Here is an 11803-nt window from a genome sequence, read left to right as displayed (position 1 = left end):
GATACTGCTGAAGATGCTTATTCTGGAGGGAAGCATGATTCACAAATTACGATAAATTCTACTCCGATTTCTTCAGGATGTACGAAGAAATATTTATCTCACAAGATGGCGTTGACTAGCTCCTTTGTTGGGGATAACAACTGGCAAGAACAGAGCTATTCTGTTCAAGGTATTTGGTAATTTGCTTCACCATTAGAAGCTGCATTGTCGTACCGATTCTATTCTTGTTTCTTGTTCATTTCAAGAACATTTTTTTGTGTGTGTTTATCATATCTTTATTTCTCCTCTTTGCAGGATTAAAACACAATGAAAATATGCCACATGAAAACCTTTTCACCAGAAAGCAGCAGTTCACTTCCTGTGGAGTGGGATATGTGGACCTTAATGCAGTTCAGTTTGATGATTCGTCTTGTCACTCAGTTGGTGCCATACTGGTCTACCCTTTGATTAATTCCAATAACGAAGACAGAAGTTCTGTTAACAGTGGAAGGAATGAATGTGAAACGAGTCTTATTAGTCCCGCATTTGAATACAGGCCCCAAATAAACATTTCCGAGGAGAGTGGCGGCCACGGAGGGAACACAAAGGAATGGAAGGGATGAACATATGCTGAAACTACAAAGTGGTCATGCTCCTGGTCTGGAGCCTGAATGTGTAATTTCTATACAGTCGGGTTGTGAGAAGACTGGAGAAGCAGATAATGTATTATGCTCTGATAAAATCCGAAATACCATTGAAGATGAACTTCCCGACGGGTTTTCTCCATCAGAGAAGTCTAGCTGCATTTCAGATGATGAGTCTAGTCCTGTAAGGACTATGGAATCAGGAATTAAACCCTGTAATTCAAATCTTGCTGATTCTTATCAATTTTCGGGAACTGATGGGAGATCTAAAGTTGCAGAAACTCTATCAGGTGAGCAGGATCAAAGATCTTCCGGTAGTAACGAAATAAAACATGAATGTTATGATAACTGAGAAGAATTGGCTGAAGTGGATAATTTGATCCAAATAGCAGCGGAATCACTTATGCATTTCACCTCGAAGAACTCAGCATGCTATCAGGAATCTTCAAATCAGACGGCATCCAAGGAGTGGCCACAATGTTCCTATGATTCATTCGAGTTAATGACTTTGGAACTGGCAGAAAGCATTGCAGATGATTATTCTGTATCATCAAATCTGTTCAAAGCAAGTGCACGCTGACGAAAGATTTTGGTATCAAGTTGAGAAGAGGAAGGAGACTGAAGGATTTCCAGGACATACTTCTGGGCCTCGCGTCTCCTTTTAGACATGAAATCCGTGAAGATATAAACATTCTAGAGGGAGTTCTAAGATCAAGGGAGTACAAGAAAATGAGAGCTAAGATGGCCAATGGAGAGAGCTGGTGCAAACCGGTGAGAAGCAGACGGTCAAGACTCAATTATGTTGCAGGAAAAACTTCTAGATGATTTTCAAGTTGACGTTGGAAACTTGGTCATATTTTAACATAAACTTGTTGTTTAGTTCGACATCTGTTTAACTGCAAAAATCTTTAAGCTCATTCGTTGATTTAGAGGGGATATTTAGTATGGCACTTCAGCTCTTCCAGCAATCAAAATATGAGAATAGAATTGAGAGAATGATACACGAGATGAAATCTACAGCCTTGCCTAATAGATGAACAACATATTTATTGGACGATTGGTCCATCTTATGGTATTTTTTTTTTGAATAGTCTGGATGTGATTACAAAGTAATATCTGTTAATAATATTTGTTAGTCATTGACAATGCACACTCTACAGACACAACTGCTTGAATCCAGGATTTCTTGAAAAAACACCATTTCCTTTGACCACTGAGGTCACTGAATGAGTTCCTTATATTATTTTTCTTTGGCAAGAAATAATGAGGAGTGGAAGCAAAGCCACTAATGAACAACCTTTACGAAAAGGCATGGTTGAATCATGTCTCCCAAAGGATAAATACCGATGGTTCAAGTTGCTTGAGCGAGAATGTTGATTGGTTAGCGACCCTTTGGCTTTACTGGCAATACGAACATATTTAAGTAATTGTCGTTCTGTAAGGCCATAATGAAAACGTAATTTTTGTATTTTTCTAAACGAATACGGTATTGAGATTTTTTACCAGTGCGCGATTAATTTCTAAGATCGCTTCCGGCTCTAGGCCTTTTACTAGTTAGCCCCGGTAAAGCCCCCATACGGCGTATTTTTTGAAACGAGGCCCTCGGTAACGTGACATAAGAACTCCTTATTAATTTGAATTTAATTGAAATTTTATAAACCGAAATTAAAACTGAACTAAATGAAGCGAAATCGACTGAAGGATTGTACTACAAATATTAATGAGATGAGTTGGATCAATATCCATACCTTTTTGTATTGTATATAATATATACAAAAAAATCAACCAAACAATACAATATTAAAATATAAAAATAGCTTTAGTAGATTAGATTCATAGGCAACTGGAAAAATGCCCATATTCTTCACCTAAAACCTTGAATCCTTGTGTTGTGTGTGTCGTCTTCTGTGATTTTCACATGGCCCACAAGTATAATTCTATTTCATTAACATATTAATACGAAAATGTCGGGTATTTCATAAATTGACCGTATCCCCTGAACTGTACGTTATCGAGTCTTGGTGACAGAAAACTGATTACAGTATTGAATGACTACATAAAATCTGAAATTTGTTCACTCAAGATGAGCCTTGTATGTTTCCTTCAAAGAGAGGTTGGGATGGAGAGTGAAGAAGCTAGTACAAAATGTGCAGCCTCAACCTGGGGATGCCATTGTTCAAAGAGAAGGTAAATCCTGTTAAGTTGTCTAAAAGTCTGAAATCTACAAGGAAAAATTTGTCCAGTTTCTTTATTTTTTATTGGCTCATTTCTTGGTTTCTTATATCTGCAGGAAACTAGGAATAAAGAAAACTATTAGAGTTCCATCATTTGTAACCAACAAACAATCTGATATTCCTCCGGAATATAATCATTCTTGGAGAAAATATGGGAAAAAAAACACTTCAAAGGATCTCCATATCCTAGGTATGATTGGTCATTGCTTAGCAGTTGGTCATTTATCCTTGTCATTTCAGAAATCAGAGTTTATATATTTTAGATTTTTTTGTATTTTCATTAATAATTTATTTTCATCTTTAGAAATTTATATGTTTAATTCTTCTCTTAAAGTGTTGATTGTTGATATTTTTATGACAATAAAGTTTATATTCTTTTTCGTTTTTCCAAGCTAAAAATTATTACACTAAAAGACAATTAAAACCACGAGTATCATGTGACAAGCTTTTATTCATTTTGTGATAGAAATCGGACATTTTTACAAAAATAATATTATTTCTTCAGTTATTTTAATATATTAGATGCACTTTTGAACTATGTGACACATTGGGTTAGAAAATGAGAATATTTATCGATTTAAATATAGATTATTTTGTCCGATATTAGTTATATCTATTAGGGTAAAGTACACCATTGATCACAAAAATCTTTTCATTCCCATTTTAGTCATTGAATTTTAAAAATTTTAATTTAATAACTCAACTTTTAAATTACTCATATATTAGCCACTTTATGACAACATGGAAAGTAAGGGCCTCCTCTTCTTATTGAAGAATAATCAAAGTCATTAGTCATAACGGGAGAGAAACTTTTATTTATCTAGTGATAGAAATCTAGTTTTTTTTTATAAAAATTATAGTATTTTTTAAATTATTTAATAAATTAGATGTGCTTTTGACATATGTGGCACACTTGGTTAGAAAATGAGAATATTTTATTGATTTAAATGGAAAGGCAAAACTAATATAATATATTTTCCCTAAATTAATTATATCTATTAGGGTAAACTACACCATTCATCACTCAATCTTCTCTCTTATAATAGTCACTAAAATTTTAAACTTTTTTAATTTAATCATTAAACTTTCAAATTACTCATATTTTAATCATTCTATGATGACATGAATTATTTTATCATTATCTTCACACGATGTGGCATATTTTATTAATATTTTAATTCCATGTAAGAATATAATATAAATAAATAAATTTAAAAACCTTAAATTATATCCTTCAAATTTAAACCTAAACCCTAAACCCCCAAATCATACCCTAACCTATTCATTGGATCTTAAACCCAAAATTACAATTCTTAACCCTCCCTTACTCACCAATTAATGAATAATGACTCATCGATAGGGTTGTAGTATGGACAACCTCATCTACTCAACCTCACGACAGTCTCACCCTCCCAACCCTGACCATCGATAGCCTAACTATAACACCTTAATATGATCCAACCAAAAATAGGAGAAATAAAGTGTAACATAGAACCACCAATGTGACTAATCATTTTTCTAAATCGATAATCCAATCTGAATAACCATACCCACAATAGTCATTAATAAATGCGTAAGTCTACAACATAAATATATAGAGTTTTACAAAAGGAGCTCCCAATAATACATTCCAAAATAGTAGTAAGCATATCAAAGTAGAGTTATGACAAAAATACACATAAGGTTAATGAATAATACATGTCCACTAATAATACTTAAGATGTACTCTAATAGCTCAATCAATATGAAATATTGTACTTGACGATAATCTTCTTGAACGTCTGCCTAAGAACCTACAAACGAAAACACATTCTAAATAATGAGATAACAAACTTAGTTCCACATAAATAACTTTACTATACTATATGCATCCATAATATGAGCATGCCAACATGTATAGTCATGAACAATATAGATGCATCAAGCATTCCATAACAAGTAAGCATCATTATGTAGTCTGTGGGCACATGTACATCACAAAACATGTAGCATCAATACTCGGGCTAGGACTATCGGTATTACCTTTGTAATATTTAAATAAAGTAGTCGTTAAAGACAGTTAGCCTAAGCAGTATCAACACTAGGGTTTCATGGTATCAATACTATTGTGTAAAGTAGTATTGATACTCTTTGAGTATCAGTACCAATTTTTCTTGCTAAAATTTAATCACTTTGGAAAACAATAGGTAGCATCGATACTATCAGTATATTATTGATACTTCTCTTAACTGTGTTATTGACACCTTAAGAACAATATAAATACTATCAGTATATACATATTGCATTGATATATCAATACTATGTGTACTACATGCACTATATGTGCAATCAATGGAATTCATCATGAGTTGATGAATCACCATACAGACACTTTGTGTGCAAATACACAGAATTCATCATGAGTTGATGAATTACCGTACATGTACTATATGTGCAATCCACGGAATTCATCATGAGTTGATGAATTACCGTACAGGCACTATATGTGCAATCCACAGAATTCATCATGGGTTGATGAATCACCGTACAAGCACTTTGTGTGCAAATCCACAGAATTCATCATGAGTTGATGAATCACCGTACAGGCACTGTGTGTGAAACCCACGGAATTCATCATGAGTTGATGCATTTCCATATAGGCACTACTTGTGCATTCTAATAAATGAACATGAATAGAAAGTGGGTAAATGTCCATAGTAGCGCCAACGGTGCAAAGTTATAAGGTTTACAATTAATTGTAAAGAGTTACCTAATATTAGAATTGTTACTCTATATGTATGTTTATAAGTTGCTTATGATTAAGTATGCCTCACTAAATAATACTTAACATGTCTTCATTTCACGCGTAGGTTGAATACCAACTGAGTAAGGAGATCACTGGACATCAAGTCAGAGTCACCTAATCATTAACAGTATGACATACCTTTATACTTTTGGTATATTTTAGTTGGCATGTAATAGATTTATTAAAACGCTCTGTAAAACTTTTGAATTAAACTACTGTAAAACGGTGATATGTGGAACATCTCTTTTTATTTGTAAATGTAAGTTAAATTATGCTTTAATTATACATAAATGGTAATGGTTTATAAAATGAAACAAAATTTTATGGATTTTCAAATGGTAAACTATTTTAAAAGTGATGTGACAATGTAGCTCGTATACGTAAAGGTATACGGGATATGGGTGTTACATTTATTAGTATAAGAGCTATAGGTTTAGTCGATTCTCATCTGAATCAAGTGTAATTTTTTTAATATAAAAAGAGTTTACATGCCACTAAGATGTCAAGGCTACTGATAGGATATAGAATGGATATAAAAGATGTCTCTCCTTACTAACGTAATTACTATTTTATGAATATGATGATAGATGTCAGATTCTATGAATTCGAGAAGAGCAGATGGTCAAGAGAGTATAGTCGAATCGGGTAGTGAAAGTTATAAAGAGAATAATGAACATTTGATTTCGTTGGACAACGCTAGTGCACGGGCACCCCAAGGTATGCCTTGCCATAGTTTGGAGCTTTTATGTAAGCTCTTGATGCTCTTTTGACAAGGTTTCAACCTCCTCCGCCTCCCCTTGCTCCTCCAGTACTGCGAATGCTAATTCCGAAGGAGTTAAGAAGTTTGGTAGCTCTTGAGCTCATAGGAGAAGAAAGTGAAAGTCCAATAGATGCATACTTATGGTTAAACGATGTGATGATGATGTTGGAAAGCCTTCAGTGCTCCGATCGATCATAAGAAGTTAAGTGGATCTGTATCGTTACTTAGAGGATCGGCTCAGATATGATGGGCAAACACGAAAATGTATGCATTGCCCCAGCAAGTGAACTGGAAGTTCTTTCAAGAGGAGTTTAAAAATAAGTATATTGGGCAGCAGTTCATGAGATCAATGTAGTTGAAGTTTCTCAATTTAAAACAAGGAGATCGAGTGGTGCATGAAAATGAAGTTGAATACAACAAGCTTAGTTGTTACGCTATTGAAGTGGTCCCTAATGACAAATCTCTCTGGGATTGGTTTATTGAGGGACTAAGGCCAAAGTTGAAAGAGATGATGTTGGCCTTGAATTTGCCTTGTTTACAGGAAGTGATAAATAGAGCTAAGGCGATTGAAAGAGCTCAAGAGAAAACATTGGAAGTAGAGCAGAGTGTGCAGATAGGAAAAAAATTTTGATGTTTTCATCTACATCTCATGCTAAGAGAGGGAAAGGCTCGGGTTCCCGATATACTGATAGAACGGATGTTGCATCTGCAAAAAAGTCTAAGCAGTCCCATTCTTTTACTACGAGCTTCGATAGAGCTTTTGAAGAAAGGAGTAATCAATGTCAAATATATGTTAGATTTCATCGGGGAATATGTAGACTACTTTCTGTCACTTGTTTTATTTGTGGCGAAGCGGGTCATTATACTCGGAATTGTCCGTAAAAGTCTAGGGATATACTAGTACAAACTGAAAGATCGGTAGCTTCACCAAGTAGAAATAGAGGAAGAGGGAGTTCAAGAGGTCAACATGAGTCTAGTTAAAGATAATAGACTCGGGGAGTGGCCCGAGTTTATAATATAAAGACTTGTGAAGACAGGGATAATCTGGAGATCATAACAGGTACATTTCACCTATTTGATAAGCCTGTTTTTGTTATAGTTGACCCAGTTTCTACGCACTCTTATATTAGTAAAAAGTTGGTTAGAACTAGGGGAATTCCCTTAGAACAAATTTGTTGTGAAATGGTAGTGGTAAACCATATGGGTCATAGTGCAAGTGTAAAACGGGTGTGTAGAAAGTGTCCAATTAGGATTCATGAGGTTGTCTTCTTGGTAAACTTAATAGAGTTACCCTTTGATGAGTTTGAAATCATTTTGGGCATGGATTGGTTGTCTCCACGTCCTGGATGGGTAGATTGTCACCAGAAATGACTATTTTTAAAGGATACGAAAGGCACCGAGATTATAGTGATTGGTGATAAAGTGAAGTCACCCTCCAATGTGATATCAGCCATGACAACAACAAAAATGATGTCAAAAGGATGCGTAGCTTTTCTAGCTAATGTAATAGACACTAGAGTTCTGGAAGTGAGATTGTAGGATATCCCTACAATTAGGGAGTTTCCAGAGTTTTTTCCGGAAGAGTTATCGGGTTTTCCTCCCGACCGTGAAGTAGAATTTCAGAATTTAGGTTTACCCGGGTACCAAACCCATTTTTATGGCTCCGTATAGAATGGCTCCAACAGAGTTAAGGGAACTAAAAGCACAATTACAGGACCTGCTTGATAAAGGATTTATCTGACCTAATATTTCTCCTTGGGGAGCGCCTGTGCTATTTGTGAAAAAGAATGATGAATCTATGCAGTTATGTATTGATTATCGTCAATTGAACAAGGTAATGATAAAGAACATATATCTTCTTCCGAGGATTGATGATCTGTTTGACTAGTTGAAAGGCGCAACAGTATTCTCTAAGATATATCTGAGGTCAGGGTACCATCAGTTAAGGATCGAAAAGGAGGATATTTCCAAGATGACTTTTCGGACTCGGTACGAACACTATGAATTTGTAGTAATGCCATTTGGATTAGCAAATGCTCATGCTGTATTTATGGATTTAATGAACAGAGTTTTCCAACCGTTCTTGGATTAGTTTGTGGTACTATTTATAGATGATATTTTGGTATATTCAAGGGATGAACATGATGCTCATCTTCGGGTGGTTCTTCAGATACTTCATGAAACGAAGTTGTATATGAAGCTGCCCAAATGCGAATTTTGGTTAGCTGAGATTGATTTCCTTGGTCGTATAGTAACTGCAGTGGGCATAAGAGTGGATCCTAAAAAGATTCAAGCTATAGTGGATTGGCAACCCCCAAAGAATGTTTCTCAAGTTCAGAGTTTTTTGGGGCTCGCTGGTTATTATAGGGAGATTTGGGAAGAATTTTTCAATGCTAACTCTGCCGTTAACTAAATTATTACAGAAAGATGTATCTTTTGTTTGGACGGAAAGATGCTAGGAAAGTTTTGATATGCTCAAGAGAATAGTAACGGAGGCTCCCGTTCTTGTGCAACCTGAGTCGGGTAAGGATTATGTCATTTTCAGTGATGCATCTCATAACGGATTGGGATGTGTGCTGATGCAAGAGGGGAAAGTTATGGCTTATGCCTCAAGATAACTGAAGAATCATGAAAGAAATTACCCTACACATGATTTTGAATTGGCAGTCGTAGTGTTTGCTTTGAAAATCTGGTACCATTATCTATACAGTGAGCGTTGCCATGTTTACACGGGCCATAAAAGTCTAAAGTATTTATTGACTCAGAAAGAACCGAACTTAAGGCATAGAAGATGGATTAGCTCCTAAAGGATTATGATTTGGTTATTGACTATCATACGAGAAAAGCTAATGTGGTAGCAGATGCGCTCAGTAGAAAGACTTTTGCAGCTTTAAGGGCTTTATATGCACGTTTGTATTTAAAAGAAGATGGTGCTTTAATTTCCAAATTAAAGTTAAGCTGATGTTTTTGGATCGCGTTAAAAATCCCATTATAGCCATTTGACTATGCACCCAGGTGGGAATAAGATGTATCAAGACTTGAAGAGTCGTTATTGGTGGTCTGGCATTAGAATAGTTATCACAGAGTTTGTTGCCAAATGTTTGACATGTCAGCAAGTAAAAGCTGAACATCAGGTGTTATCCGGTTTATTGCAACCTATATCTATTCCTGAGTAGAAGTTGGAGAGAGTAATAATGGACTTGTTTCGGGGATACCGTTGTCACCAGGTAAAAAGGACTTGATTTGGGTAATAGTGGACAGATTGACCAAATCAGCTCATTTTATTCTAGTTCAAGTAGACTACTCGATGAATAAATTTGCGGAGTTGTATATAAAAGAAATAGTGAGACTGCATGGAGTACCGATATCAATAGTTTCTAATAGAGACCCAAGGTTTACTTCAAGATTCTGAAAGTCTTTACATGAGTTGTTGGGTACTCGATTGAACTTAGTACAAATTTTCATCCGCAAACAGATGGACAATCAGAACGAACTAACCAAATATTGGAAGATATATTGAGGGCATGTGTGATTGAATTTAAGGGATCATGGGATAAGTTTTTGCCGTTGGCGGAATTCACGCATAATAATAGTTATCAATCGAGTATTAAAATGGCCCCGTATGAAGCTCTGTATGGGAGAAAGTGTAGAACACCATTAAATTGGTTTGAACTGAAAGATCGAGACCTGATCGGGCCAGATTTGATGAAATATATGGAAAATAAACTGAAAATTATCCAGAGCAATCTTAATATAACCTCAGATCGCCAGAAGTCCTATTTAGATTTACAAAGAAAGGAAATAGAATATTAATTGGGAGACAAAGTATTTTTGAAAGTATCTCCTTGAAAGAAGGTATTATGTTTTGGGCCGAAAGGAAAGCTGAGTCAGAGGTTCATTGGACCGTATGAAATATTAAAAAAGGTTGGACCAGTAGCTTATCAGTTAGCTTTACCTCTTGACATGGACAAGATTCACAATGTTTTCCATGTATTGATGCTTAGAAGATATAAATCAGATCCCTCGTATGTTATCACTCCTGAGAAAATAGAGATCCAACCAGATTTGACGTGTGAGGAAGAACCTGTACAGATCTTGGGTAAGGAAACCAAGGAATTACGTAACAAAAGGATTTCATTGGTTAAACTGCTTTTGCAGAATCATCAGGTTGAAGAGGCTACCTAGGAAAGATAGGAGGATATGAAAAGGCAACTTCCACATCTCTTCGGTTCAGGTACTTCTTTAAAATTCGAGGATGAATTTTATTAAGGGGGAGAATTGTAGTGCCCCAAATAGTGAATTAAGGACTTTATTGAAAGAATTTAAAATTAGGAGGATTGATTCGATTAAAAATATGAGAATTATAAGGATTAATGGTTTACACTAAATTGTGATAATAGACTATTAAGAGGGTAGTTTGGTCATTTACAAGAAAATGAATTTAAAATTATTATTTATTAAGGTGTTAATTTAAGGGGAAAAGGGAAAGTAAACACCAAAAAGTTATTTCTTTTTATTCTTCTTTCACATGGGTGAAGTCTTCTCCATAGCTACAAAGGAAAACTTCAATTAAATCAGTTTTTCCTTTTGATTGTGGGTTGTTTTTACAACCTTAAGTGATATATAAGCTTAAGGAAGTATTAAATGAGATTAAAGCCATAAAATCAAGAAAATATTGGATATTTTAAAAAATGGGTTTTGAAATGATATGTTAGTATATTGGTGTTTATTTAGTTGGTAGATTTGACTTGCCAAAGTGGTAAATGAAAGATTAGAAGTATAAGATGAAATTAAGAACATATTAGAAAAAGTGGTTTAATTCTTATATTTGAATGTTCTTGAAAGATTTTAGATGTTATAAGAGGCTAAATGAAGGAATGCCAGTATGGATAATTAAGGAAGAGTTTAATAGTATGGTATGGGTAAATATAATAACAATTGACACCATTTGGGTGAAAATCGAGTTGAAAACTGAAAATTATGGGCAAGGGTATCGGTACTGCTAGAACAAAACCGATATTATAGGCTAAAATGGGATAAACTTTACTGAGTATTATCGATACTGATTCAATCAATATCGATATCGACGAGGTAGTATCGATACCATTGTAAGGGTATCGATACCAAGAAACATCGAATCTAATTTTGGCATCGATATTGATTGGGGGTATTAGTACCATAGTAGGGTAGTATTGATACCATGGTAAGGGTATCAATACTAGGCAACATTGAACCTATTTTTGGTATCGATACCCGAAGGGGGTATCGGTACCATAGTATAGAAGTATCGGTACTAGGGTAGTAGTATCGATACTATGGAGCCAGAAATGTTAAAATAGACTGATTAAAGTATAGAAAGTTAATGATATGTTCTTTTGAGTATTGTTTAAGTATAATGGTT

General features: G+C 34.9%; 2 protein-coding genes and 1 long non-coding RNA gene across 3 annotated transcripts; all 3 read left to right on the top strand.

Moving 5' to 3' along the window:
* The first annotated feature begins 27 nt into the window (after positions 1 to 27).
* LOC120139880 lies at positions 28 to 1087 on the top strand. Its single transcript, XM_039154989.1, has 2 exons — positions 28 to 127; positions 289 to 1087. The coding sequence occupies exons 1-2, from the start codon at positions 106 to 108 to the stop codon at positions 600 to 602; spliced, it is 336 nt and encodes a 111-aa protein (XP_039010920.1). The 5' UTR covers positions 28 to 105; the 3' UTR covers positions 603 to 1087.
* LOC120141293 lies at positions 607 to 1448 on the top strand. The gene is made up of 3 exons (XM_039156215.1): positions 607 to 913; positions 980 to 1167; positions 1224 to 1448. The coding sequence occupies exons 1-3, from the start codon at positions 607 to 609 to the stop codon at positions 1446 to 1448; spliced, it is 720 nt and encodes a 239-aa protein (XP_039012146.1).
* Positions 1449 to 2684: 1236 nt separating this feature from the next.
* Positions 2685 to 3012, top strand: LOC120140083. The gene is made up of 2 exons (XR_005517700.1): positions 2685 to 2810; positions 2914 to 3012. It is a non-coding gene; the product is annotated as an uncharacterized LOC120140083 (long non-coding RNA).
* Positions 3013 to 11803: the final 8791 nt, after the last annotated feature.

The sequence above is a fragment of the Hibiscus syriacus genome, unplaced genomic scaffold (genome assembly GCF_006381635.1).
Source record: "Hibiscus syriacus cultivar Baekdansim isolate YM2019G1 unplaced genomic scaffold, ASM638163v2 tig00002237_pilon, whole genome shotgun sequence".
Classification (NCBI taxonomy): Eukaryota; Viridiplantae; Streptophyta; class Magnoliopsida; order Malvales; family Malvaceae; genus Hibiscus; species Hibiscus syriacus.
The sequence above is the reverse complement of the archived record's forward strand: the minus strand, read 5'-3'. Positions and strand labels throughout refer to the sequence as shown.